The 11,862-nt window shown below is 43.7% G+C and overlaps 3 protein-coding genes across 4 annotated transcripts; 2 read left to right on the forward strand and 1 right to left on the reverse strand.

The window, feature by feature from the left end:
* Positions 1-129: 129 nt before the first annotated feature.
* LOC125767333 (uncharacterized) lies at positions 130-4,330 on the forward strand. Of its 2 annotated transcripts, none has more exons than XM_049433811.1 (6): positions 130-410; positions 1,214-1,562; positions 1,641-1,928; positions 2,109-2,624; positions 2,686-2,927; positions 3,002-4,330. In XM_049433811.1, the coding sequence occupies exons 2-6, from the start codon at positions 1,275-1,277 to the stop codon at positions 3,351-3,353; spliced, it is 1,686 nt and encodes a 561-aa protein (XP_049289768.1). In that variant the 5' UTR covers positions 130-410; positions 1,214-1,274; the 3' UTR covers positions 3,354-4,330. The 2 variants fall into 2 exon arrangements, with proteins under 2 accessions (XP_049289768.1, XP_049289769.1); XM_049433812.1 differs by lacking the exon at positions 130-410 and adding an exon at positions 438-727.
* Positions 4,331-4,669: 339 nt separating this feature from the next.
* On the forward strand, positions 4,670-10,853 carry LOC125767328 (uncharacterized). Its single transcript, XM_049433804.1, has 3 exons — positions 4,670-5,901; positions 6,945-7,017; positions 8,896-10,853. Exons 1-3 carry the CDS (start codon positions 5,839-5,841, stop codon positions 10,635-10,637), a joined length of 1,878 nt encoding a protein of 625 aa, XP_049289761.1. The 5' UTR covers positions 4,670-5,838; the 3' UTR covers positions 10,638-10,853.
* Positions 10,854-10,902: 49 nt separating this feature from the next.
* Positions 10,903-11,619, reverse strand: LOC125767371 (protein anon-73B1). The gene is made up of 2 exons (XM_049433870.1): positions 11,354-11,619; positions 10,903-11,279 (listed from the first exon to the last, which is right to left on the reverse strand). Exons 1-2 carry the CDS (start codon positions 11,516-11,518, stop codon positions 11,175-11,177), a joined length of 270 nt encoding a protein of 89 aa, XP_049289827.1. The 5' UTR covers positions 11,519-11,619; the 3' UTR covers positions 10,903-11,174.
* Between the last annotated feature and the right edge of the window lie 243 nt (positions 11,620-11,862).

The following is an 11,862-nucleotide window of genomic DNA, read 5'->3' on the forward strand; positions in this document are numbered from 1 at the left end:
AAATGTTGAAAGTACTCAAGAAGCCTCTATAGCTCCATTGACCACTTACAGCTGCTGTCAAAACAAAACTGCTGGGGGAAAAATTCCAACAAAACTCTGAAAACAACGTAGTTTCGCGAAAAGTGCATTGCGCTAGGTGCAAACTTGGGCAATTTCGGTGTGTTGTGCTATCGTGAGGTTATAGAATGGTCGCCTTATCTCATGCACCTTGTAACTAGACGATCTTGCTACACGCCAACCTACAACAACTTTGCCCATTGTATGTAGCTCATGCCAGATACGCGGAACTTCCTCGTCGTCGTTTTCGAAACCGTGAGCCATACGGCGTTCACCTAGCTTTTGCGAACGTTGTTGCTACAGCAGAGCATCGCAATTGTGTGCAACAAGTGTGTGGACACCTCTGCTAATAAGTACGTATTCCAAAACAAACACGAATTAAAGTGCAAAAGTGATTAGCATTGTGCGATTCTGCAATACACCCCTGGGTTAAGTAATAAAATCAACGAAACGTATGAAACACTCATCCCGGCAGTAGCTGATAGGTTTCCATGTATCGGTTCGAAAGGCACGAGATTGTCTCTTGAAATTACTGGCTGCTGTTTGAGGGGCTCATACCGTTCGGATTGCTGATCCATTCTGCTTATCAGCAGCGAAGAAATCACCAACAGCAGTGAATGAAACGTAAAACAGGCAACTTCGTTGCGCGATATTGATAAAGCAGGGCATGGTAGGGTGTGTTACAGATACGAACTCGTTAAGAATTTAGTGCTATAAATGTAATTTCACTTAATTCCGAATCGCTCTAACTAAGAAACTACTGTTCATGGACTTAGTGCGCTTTTGGTCTTGTCTTTAGGCATAAAACAAATCCCAATTATTTGCTGTCCATAAATCAGGAAGAAAACCGAATGCTACTGTGTAAAACCCTCGTTCATATCTCCCATATCGCACTCTGTTTCGTGCAATTATGTTTGCGCACTTCACACCTGATTAGGTATCGCGTCATTCGTTTGTCCTAGCAGCCAAAGCGAGATGATAATTGAGCTTGAGCTAGATAGATCCCTTCATCGCTATGACCAGCTTCAAGGCAAACTGGTTTTCCTAGTTTGTGTCGAACCATACCGTACATTGTTTTCCCTTTTGCATTGCTTTAGGTTGGCCGATTAGTAGTACAATTTATGTGCAATATTAATGTGCAATATTTTTTACCCAGAAATAACCTGCAACAACATCGTGCATCACCCGCAAACAAGGAGGTTTGAAAGTGTTTTAACATGGGAACTACACACAGCAGTAGCAACGGGAAAGGATCCGGCTCAAACAGTCCTTCCAAGACGAAGGGATACGCTGGTGCTAGTGAACCGAAACAACCGATTGGTGGCAATGGTGCTGCAGGTGCACCTGGCGCAATGGCACGTGGTATGACACGCACTGCCAGCGGAGCGGACATACAGGACCGTGCCCAAACACAATTCCAACCAGTGGATAAGCTTGGTCGCATACTAGCGAAAAAGTGTGAAGAACTGCACGGAATCCACGGCGTTACGGGAGATGTATTTGCGGTGAGTTTGTGCCACACGTTACGTTCGCACTTATAAATTAATGATTTACAATATTTCCTCGCTTTTTCCCACCACCAGCGCTACGTGTTTCCAAAGTATCCTGATCTCGGGCTGAAGCTTTTTCGCTACCTTCGCTTCATGAGCCACGCGAAAACGGAACACCTGGGATTGGTTGCTTTCCGGCAGCAGTGTGAAAGATTTCTTGCCCTACTGGATGATTCGATTATTTTGGAAAACTATGTGCGCATGTTTGGTGATCTGAACGAGAGTGAATTGATCAAGCCGGAAAATTTAAAAAATCTGCTACGCACCTGCTACAATCTCGCGATGGCACACTATTCTGATGGACCACAAACTTGTCGATTGGTAAGTGAATAGCACCGTCGTGGATTAGTTGGGTAAAAATTATCTTCCCGTCTTTCTCAAATGGTAACACACGTTTTATTCATTGCACGCTGCATAGATAGAGGATGATGATATATCGGTATTATATCGTAATGGTGGCCCGTTTCGATTTGTTTCTAATTCTACCCTTACCCATTGCAGCTTAATCGAACGCTCGATTCTGTGGTGCAGTCGTGTTTCTTTTCCAAGGAATCGCTCAGCCCGGGCTATATTTGCCGCTGGTTAGAAAACAATGTGCCCCGTCTAGTGCCGCCAATTCACAAGTACTGTGTGCATGCCCTCAGCACCTCCCATCGGACAATCATGGACAACAGTATGGTGAGCAACAGTGAAACGGTCGTGTCGATCAGTGCCATCAACGCGGGCGAAGCAAGCTACGGGCTTGAGCTGCAAACACCCATACTGGAGAAAACTAATCCGTTCGGAAAGGAACTGGGAGGAGCTGGAAGCGCTGGTGGTGGAATCGGTGGTGCAAGTATGCCACGAGAACCAGGCAAACCGCTTACGGCGGATGAACGTGAGCGGTTGAAAAACCAGCAACCGCTGTTGCCTCTATCGGAGGCTTGGCTGTTGGCTGGATCGCTTCCTCCACTGTACAGCAAACCTCAGTCCGTGGCGGCACCGATAAATCCCAATTCGGCTAACTTAACATCGCATGTAAGTGCAGTTCACATAGTTATTGAATTTGAAATATTAATTTGTTTGTCTTTTTTTGTAGATTTTCTTGGCAAAACTTTTGTCCCTCGTACCCTCCCACTGGACGTCGCTGTACGATTCGAGACTGGATGGGGCGGGAACGAATCGATTTTTGCATCACGTGCTTGGCTACCGTGGACCGAACCTGATCCTGTTTCGATGCGAAGACGATCTGCTGTTTTGTGTGGCGAATCCGAATGAATGGCGCGAAACGCATCTGTACATCGGGGACGAAGGAAGTTGCTGCTTACAGTTGCTGCCAAAGTATGAACCTATAGATCGAGTTGTGGGGCAGTGCTTAACGCCTGTGTACGTTCTTTTCTATCCCTTTGATATAGATTTCAAATGTTAGAAAAGAAACCGAAAAGCCTCTACCTGAATACGCACATTCGGGGCTATCCGAAGGGCCTTCGAGCTGGATCGGATCCACGTAAACCAATCTTGATCGTTGATGAGCACTTCGAGCGACTTGAATATCGTTCGCTACACCACAAAATCCTTTCGATTGAGGTGTGGGGATGTGGCAATCAGCAGCAGCGAGACGTTCAGCTTGATATTAAGAAGTGGCAGGTGAAGGAAGCGGAACGGCAGCGAACGGTGAAGATGACTGCTGCCGACTGGATGGATCATCCCGATCGTTATCTGCTCGAGCTCGGTGGCCGTCAAAATTATAACAACTCATCCACGTAATCGGTCCAACCGTTGGTGCGGGTAGCCGATGCAGTACTGCGACAAGTATATGCCGGAAGCTAAAGGAAACGACAGGTCGTTACTATCAACCTTTCAGGAAGGTATTCATCAAAATCCATTTCGGTGCAAATGGAATGGTACGGATTTCAAAGTAGTCTAGTGAGACTATCCCGCCCTTTGACGTTAGATGGAATATGCGAGAACGATGCTGTACTTACGGTTTTAAATGAGTGTTTTTGCCTTATTCATATTCATAAGCACCCTTCAGCTATGGGAAGCAATGTGGCACATAACTTAGTAATCAGATTTCAACCCGTTGGCATTGGTTTGGAGAAAACTTAAAAAGAAAAACACGTCACGAAAAAAATGATAGTGATACAACAGGACAAAGAACATTAAGCCATGGAGACTGCTTTTGATCTATTCCTACTGCTAGCTTAGGATTGTTATTTTAATATGTTTTGTTTGTTTTACATGGTGCTAAATGAAAAAAGCGATCATTTCTACGTGCCGTTTTTTGATAGAACCGAACATTGTCGGACACATTTTTTTTGTTGAACATGTGTACTTACATCATTAGCATTATTAGCTTTGCTGCCTTACAATCGAAGGATGATTTATAATGCTTGAGGGGGGTTTTTTTGTACACCTTCACGGCAGTGTCTAGTATTGGAACGGTACCTATTATTAGGTGCAATACATACAGAATCGTTATTTAATAATGTTATGAAAATCCGCACGAATGCTTAGTGCATCCTTGGCAGACGTGTTTCTATTTGTTTCCAGATTGTTTCGTAGGGCGAAATAACCAAAATTATCACAGTCTATGGGAAATGTTGCATAAGGTAGACAATAATAACAACACTTTGACCATTTTAAGTATTTCTTACAAAAGTAATGTTACTTATTGATTTAGCTGTGAATAGTGTCTTATAAGAGAAAGTGATACATGAATAAAGCGGAAAGAAACCCCTTAACTGTTTGCGATTTAATTTTACCATTGCCGCATAGCAAATAACAGAGCATTTTAGAAAACTTACATTGGAAATCATGTTGTTTTTTAACCAACCACCAACGGTAAATTCAAATTTGTAAAAATGAGTTTCAGCAATGAATATTGCGTCGCTCTTTCCTGCTAAAGAAAGTACTGTTTTTGTAATTTATCAGCTTTTAAAATATTTTTTCTGTGCAAAGTGCGTTTTTTTGTGCAAAAGAATTGCAATTTACAAAAAGAATGGGAAAACAAAAGTAAACAAACGTGTCAGCTGTGAAACGTCAAGCGAACAAAACGTCACTGTGCGCGCGCACCTCGTGCAGCAATCTTGGTTGTCCCTTTTGCTCCCACCAGAGCTACCCTTTCTCCAGCACGAAATAATATTTTGCCTTTTTTTTCCCTTAACTCGTTCCTTTCGTCCCTCGACGCAAAGGGTGTTTTGTGTGTTCCGCGTGGAATGTGTATGGGTTGATTCGGCCACAGGCCACGCAGTTATTCCTAGCCGAATAGCTTGCCTTTCCGCTGCTCAGTCACATTCATTCATGAGACCGATCATGGTGTGGTTCGCGAATTGGGTGGCAAAACCTCGCATTATGTAAACACCAGGCACTCGGTAGAAATACATCGTACTGCTCTTCCCGTTTTCCAACGTGTGTTACCGTTTTGTAGTGCGTAAAAAGTGCGTTTTTGCAGCTGTATATATGTGCAATTGCTTCCCATTTTGTGGCAATTGATAAGCTATAAGTGCAATCGGTGCTAGAATTATACATCCCCTGGTGCTTACTATCATCATCCGGCGGTCGAGCGAATGAAGAATCACTATCTAACGGGATAAGTGAAGCTGTCTTGGAACAGTGAAGGTTTCCCAGTGCGGTACAACGGTACCCTATGTTAGTGAAGAAACGCATCTCAAACCGGATGGTTTCTGGGATAGAGCATCAGCTAGAACAACGCCCAACCGTACAGTCTTCCAAGACGTAGACGACGAACCCCATCCGTGTGGAGAAACAGCGTGAACCATCTACTTAAGGTTAATTCATTGCTTGCGTAAAAACGGGGAGGCTGTGCCACTGTGTGAGAGGTTGACCACGTTCAGCCACACTTTCACCGTCAGCGTCGTCGAGTTACATCGAGCACAGCTCATATGATCGTTAGCGAACTACTTTTACAAACGGAACGAAGTAGTAACAGCGACAAAAACGAATTGCTCGTTCACGTTTCAACCATTGCCCGGTGACCTAAGACTGCTCCAATATACATGTGTGTGCCATTACACAACCCTTAACCCCCCGGTGGTGGTGGTGCGTAATACGTTCACTAGCGTAAGGATATGTACCTTTCGGCTTAAGTTTGGTCAAAGGTGATTGGCAAACCGACTTAACGGTTAAAGAATTATTTAAAATTGAACATTTAAAAACAAATTCAACCACTGCCTGTGAGAACACGTGTCCCACCCCCAAAACAAACCGTGCAAAAAGGAAGGATCGCAACATGAGTTCAACCGATCAGGACCGTGCAAATAAAACGATTCGTGTTGGATCGCGAAAAAGTGAGGTAAGTTGTGGAAGCAATGTTATAATTTACCTACAGCCCTAATGTACACAGTGTTAAAGCTCATTGTGTACCGAAGAGTTACACTAGCTAGGGTGCCGTTTACCTAATTATTACAATTGTTTATTGTTCCATCCACACGATAAGAGCCCCGTCCCGCTGTACCTGTTCTAATTCTTTCTTTCACGCCAGTGTTTCAGTGGTTTTTCTTCTATGTTTTCAATTTCCTCCACGTACGGCTTCTTGGATCCCTTGGATTTTGAACACTGAAGCATAAAAAATGATTAACACAATGAAACTCATACCTACGAGAAATTCTTCAGGTATCAAGTAATCACAGCTAAAAAAAGGGGAAAAAATATTGATATAGGTGGCAGTGCGTCTTCCGCGTCAGTTGGGTTTCTGTTAAAACCGGCATGGATACACAAAAGATGGAAAGTTTATTTACACTGTCGGCTTATAGTGGACTTTATAGCTGGGTTTGTTTTCCTTTCCAAAAAACTCACCCAAACGTGGCGCATTTTATGGGCTAGAGCAATTCGCCCATCTATTAATAATTTATTTTTGAATTTAAAGATAGTTGCGTTATGTTGCGTGCCTTATCGAAAAGCGATTAAATTTGTGAAACACGAGATGTCTTGTATGTTTGAAACAAATAATTTAAGTAGGACATGTAACAAATGTTTGTCATGCCGCTTGCAATCAACCGTAAAGGGAAGCCAACGAAGAACATTACTTAAACCCGCCTGCCATTAATGGCACGAAAGCGTTTACGTCTGCATCCAGACAATTATCTATCGCCCGCCACCATCAAGACTGGTCGATGAGAACCAGTTACGAGGCAATTAGAATTTCAAAGCTGACATTTGACACCGCCCCGGACGAATGCTTTGCGTTGGACTTTTGGTAGAAGCAGGGAACTAATCGATGTGATCGTCCCACTGCATGCTTTCCATTATGCTGTCATTAGGGAACTCCAACGTTAATAAGTGTACTCAACGTATGTGATTGTAACTGAACTAATTGAAATTAAACTATTCTTCCAGCTGGCTCTCACACAAACGAAGCATGTAATCTCTCTGCTCCAGAAGCTCAATCCGGATGTGGTGTATGAAATTCGTAAGTATATGCTGGCCGTTTTATAAGTCCAAAGTAGGATAAAACATACGATTAGGAATTGATATATTGAAGAGAAGAAAAAAGCACTCAGAACAATGAAAAACGGATTTTTTTATAAAGAAGTTACTTTTAAAGTGTTTCCGAGGTTAAAAGACTTTATATTTTGGTAAATGGATTACTCTTGTTAACATTTTAAGGCAATCCTCTTTGTTCATCTTAGACAATGTTGTACATGCAGCCGCGCAGTTACTGGAAAGTCATCATTATCTGACGATTGATATCTGTTAACCAACGATCACCATCACACAAACTTCCGAGCGAGCGACAGAAAACCGTCTAGTCATGCTTGCGAATGAATGTGCCTTACGGCTTCACCAGTACATGCGAGCGACACCTCATCTTTATGCCATACGTTTGATAAGTTTCGCTTTACGTGTGCCGATAAGATTCAGCTCAAACGATGCTTTCATCGGGCACGGCGAATGGACAGCCAATTCGTAACGAATTCGATCGATCGCATTTTTACATATTCCACAAGAACATTGTTCTTGCATAGCTTTAGATGAAGATCCGGCTAAATGGCACGTTTTGTCTACGGAAAGTACACGTGCTGTGTTCCAAGTTCTCTTGCGAAGCCTTCTCCTACTGTAAAACATAGTGTACCGAGCACGTTCACCAGATCGTCGGGTCCGAAATATTACGTTAGCTTTTAATGAAGGAGTTCGCTAGGCATCTGCACGATCACCTGGCAAGAATGCTTAACATAGGCGAACAAACTTGAGTAATGGTTGCTTTTTTTGGTCCGGGTAAAAGGTGACACCGAGCTTCACCGCCGTGTGTTACCACGAGAAAAAATTATGCAAAACGAAAGGAAAAGCATTTGAAGTTATTTTTTCTTATTTTCTCATTGCGCTGGTAATGGGACTGTGCGTAAACCGGTATTTTGTAGAGATTTTTTGTCCATGTGGCTATTTTATTTTCATGTTTTCATTGACCTTGAGCAGTTTAGGATTTGACATGGTAGCACAACACAGGTAAGGTCGATCCGTTCTCTTGCCTGCTTGATCTTTCTATTGCGGGATAGAAAATATCTTGAAATTATCATCTCTTTGCAAGCAAAAAACTTTAAAAATTCTTTTTGTGTATTTCATTAGGAAATCTTAATACAAAATGACCTTTATGGCTTTAGATAAGCTAATAATTGACCTGTGCAAGTTCTATCATTGTACATACTTATTATTTTGGGACGGCCCGGTGGAGCATGTGATAAACGGCGCCAGTCCACACGGCCGGACCGGGTTCAAATCCCATCCGGACCGTCCCCCCGTAGCAAGGACTGACTATCCGGCTACGTGGTAAACTAAGTCTAGTAAGCCAGAAATGGCCGGCGTGACCTGTAAGGTCGTTAAGCCAAGAAGAAGACTTATTATTTTGCTCACAAACAACTGATCTTCATTCAAAAGTACTAGACCACGATAGGACGATGGCGGCGGCGGACTTTAGGACATGTTTAAATCATTATAGGCAGCAATGAAGCGGCACAAGCACAGTTGTTAAACAGCATTTATTGCAACACCTTTCTTGCTATCGGCAAATTGATGCACCAAGAGAGCTGCTTTACCTATAATTCAACGAAATAAGAAACCTTACAATCCGTGCCAAAGCTTTTGCACCTCTTGCTGCATCCATTCGGCGGCAGATAATAATTTTTCGTGAGGTGAGGAACATTAATTAAAATGATTGCAACACGAATGCAAATGTTTGTTTATGAGATGTTTTTTTTAAACCTTATTCGTGTGATAATGGGGCTGTAGTTGATATTGATATTTTGAAAATATGAACAATCTCTTAAAGCTATTACTTAATTCTCCTCCCCAGATACGATGACAACGGTTGGCGATCGAGTGCTAAACAAATCACTGCCAAAGATCGGCGAAAAGTCGCTCTTCACGAAGGACCTCGAGGATGCATTGCGAACCGGCGGCGTGGACTTTGTGGTACACTCGCTGAAAGATTTGCCCACCTCGTTACCGCTCGGTATGGCGATAGGGGCTGTGTTGGAGCGCGAAGATCCACGGGATGCACTCGTGCTGAACGAACGTCATCGTGGCTGCACGCTGGCCACACTGCCCCGTGGTTCGATCGTCGGTACATCGTCCCTAAGACGATCAGCTCAGCTTGCCCGCTTCTACACCCATCTGTCCGTGTGCGATATTCGAGGGAACTTGAACACGCGGCTGGCAAAGCTCGATGCCGATACGTCCAAGTTTGCCGGCATCATACTCGCACAGGCTGGTCTCGTGCGGATGGGCTGGAACAAGCGTATCGATCAGATAATTGAACCGCACGAAATTTTGTACGCCGTAGGACAGGGTGCACTAGCCGTCGAGTGTCGATCGAACGATGATTATATACTGGGGATGCTGGGAAAGTTATGTCATCTGGAGACCCAGTGCAGGATACTGACGGAACGAAGCTTCCTGAAGACACTCGGCGGAGGTTGTAGCGCACCGGTTGCTGTCCGTACGGATCTGAAACGTCGCTGGAGAAGCGATGATGCGGATGGGGAAAAGCAACAATCGGGACGCAAGCGTGCCTCGCAGGACGGTGTGGAGGAAGATGGCGAAACATTCCAGCTGGTTGTCGAGGGTGCTGTCTGGAGTTTGGACGGGAAAACTGAAATCCGCACTAATGGCGATTGTACACTCGAACTGGCCGAAAGTCGACCGGATTGTGAGGGTAAAAATGTTATTCCGGGCGTGGAAGACGACGACGGTGAGCTGCATCGTGCAAAAAAGCGTAGACCGACGAGCTTGCCCAGCACGGAGGTTGGAGATCGTGTCAGTACGATCGAGTCCGATCATCAGCAGCGTAAGAAGAGTCCGGAAATTATTCGTGATAACGAAATTTTGATACCCGGTTGCTCTAAAGATGGTGGTGCTCGTATGGATTTGACCAAGTTCATCGACATTCATGGAGAACTGTTTAAGAAGTGTCCTTATTCGTCGGAGCTAACGAAAATGGCAACGGGAGCGAAGGGATCGGATCGCAATGGTAATGAGCTTAGGAATGAAACGTTCGCTAAGGACAAAACGGGAAGCGATGATGCTAAAACTACTACGCCCGAAACGGAACAGCTATGTCCTAGCGCACGCTTTCCCGTCGGACAGGAAGTGATGGGAGACTGTCCGTTCGTTAGCACGGAAGAAAAGGTCGATTTGGTGGGAAGCATTTCCGTTGGTTTGGTGTGCCCGGTAACTGGTAACAAGCAGCAGGAACATGACAAAAATGGCGACTCTCAAAATGGTGCTGGGAATGGGAAGAAAGCGGAACATGTCTTTACGGTGGCCCAACCGTTGGCCGACAAATGTCCTTTCCTCGCTTCGGCCAAAGTGCTTGACTACAATGAAAATCTCGATCAGCGTCAGATTGTCGAACCGAAGCTAAAGGACGACAGTGAACATCTGTTCTGCGGGATGCACCGACATTCGTACATCCAGCGGGAAGTGTTCGAACGGTGCGAAAAGTTGGGTTACGATCTGGCCCATAATCTGATTGCGAAAGGAGCACTCGCGGTGATGAAGTGCGCCCAGAACGAGATCCACTCGAAGCTGACTTAAGGATTGGTCGGGTTTTGCAGTTCCTGCGTTGCGTAAAGACAACCGCGTAGCATAATTAGTAAAATGTTGATTTTGTTTTGCTCTTCTTTAACACATTTTGTGTTTTGTTATCTAGCGTACTCGTTAAACAGAATAGTACGATGTCGCCCCAAGGGATCAATGTTTTGTGTAAACGACATGAAAGAAACTTTTTGCAATATAAATGTTAGACAACTACATCTGAATTTGTCTCGTTTTTCGGTTTAAATCGGAAAGAAAGCACGTCTACATTTGAAGTACAATGTTTAATGCGTTGACAATAAATACAATATTACATTTAGCCCCGAATGCTGGTGGGTATCTAGAAAGGTAAGAGTAATCATTTCTCACTACTAGCCATTAGTAAGTACACACAGAGATCTTGTCTTTTGGGATGTCAATCAATAGAAGTTACTGAAGCCGCTCTACAAACACCATGGAAAGCTAAAGCACAAAACATCTCACATGTTGCAGGGCTAGTATTTGGGAATGCTAAAAAAATGTCTTCATCGAAGTAGTTTAACGACGCTTCTTCTTGTCCTGCTTACGGCTACGATGGTATGGTCTTCTAGGTGTGTTTTGCGGTGACGAATGTTCCGAACTAGAATCTTCACTATCGTTATTCTAAAGGAAGGAAGAAAGAAAAACATTTGCTTTAACCGCTAGTACGTGAGTATCTTACAGACCGACGGTCTTACCTTCGGCGACCAACTTCCCGGATCACCACTTGCACCGGAAGAATCGGGCAGAACGATGCATGCTGCTAGGCAGACCATTTGAAAAATCGCTCCAACGTACAAACCGTACCGTATGACCGTGCCGAAGAAGTCCTCCTCGGCTATATTCACTAACGTAGCGCTCATTTTACTGAGTAGTATTGCTGCACAGAAGCTTTTACTGCTATTTTTATAAATATCGATTTGTTTTGTTTATCGTTTTGTTTACAGCAAATTGATTCCCATGTAGCAAAACATGTATCGGGTGCTTTTTGACAATTGAACAAAATGGCAACACTGGCGTACTCGTGTTTTTGACATCCGACAAATAAAATAAGAAATTAAAACAAAAATTTATTGGTTATTGGTCACAACAACCATAATCAGCTTTGATAAATATTTGTTAAGTGTATTTTAAATTTCAACAGTATCTTTATTCGATAGAATGGCAATTACATTTGTCGTAACATCCACATCCGATTGTTAGTTGG

This window comes from Anopheles funestus, chromosome 3RL (assembly GCF_943734845.2).
Source record: "Anopheles funestus chromosome 3RL, idAnoFuneDA-416_04, whole genome shotgun sequence".
NCBI classification, from domain to species: domain Eukaryota; kingdom Metazoa; phylum Arthropoda; class Insecta; order Diptera; family Culicidae; genus Anopheles; species Anopheles funestus.

Excerpts from the sequence above, each read along its gene's own strand:
- LOC125767333 (XM_049433811.1), top strand. The coding sequence starts at position 1,275 with ATGGGAACTACACACAGCAGTAGCAACGGGAAAGGATCCGGCTCAAAC. Across the intron at positions 1,929-2,108 it reads GACCACAAACTTGTCGATTG|CTTAATCGAACGCTCGATTC; the intron begins GTAAGTGAATAG and ends TACCCATTGCAG. Across the intron at positions 2,625-2,685 it reads CGGCTAACTTAACATCGCAT|ATTTTCTTGGCAAAACTTTT; the intron begins GTAAGTGCAGTT and ends CTTTTTTTGTAG.
- LOC125767328 (XM_049433804.1), top strand. The coding sequence starts at position 5,839 with ATGAGTTCAACCGATCAGGACCGTGCAAATAAAACGATTCGTGTTGGA. Across the intron at positions 5,902-6,944 it reads TTGGATCGCGAAAAAGTGAG|CTGGCTCTCACACAAACGAA; the intron begins GTAAGTTGTGGA and ends CTATTCTTCCAG. Across the intron at positions 7,018-8,895 it reads GGATGTGGTGTATGAAATTC|ATACGATGACAACGGTTGGC; the intron begins GTAAGTATATGC and ends TCTCCTCCCCAG.
- LOC125767371 (XM_049433870.1), bottom strand. The coding sequence starts at position 11,518 with ATGAGCGCTACGTTAGTGAATATAGCCGAGGAGGACTTCTTCGGCACG. Across the intron at positions 11,280-11,353 it reads CGGGAAGTTGGTCGCCGAAG|AATAACGATAGTGAAGATTC; the intron begins GTAAGACCGTCG and ends TCCTTCCTTTAG.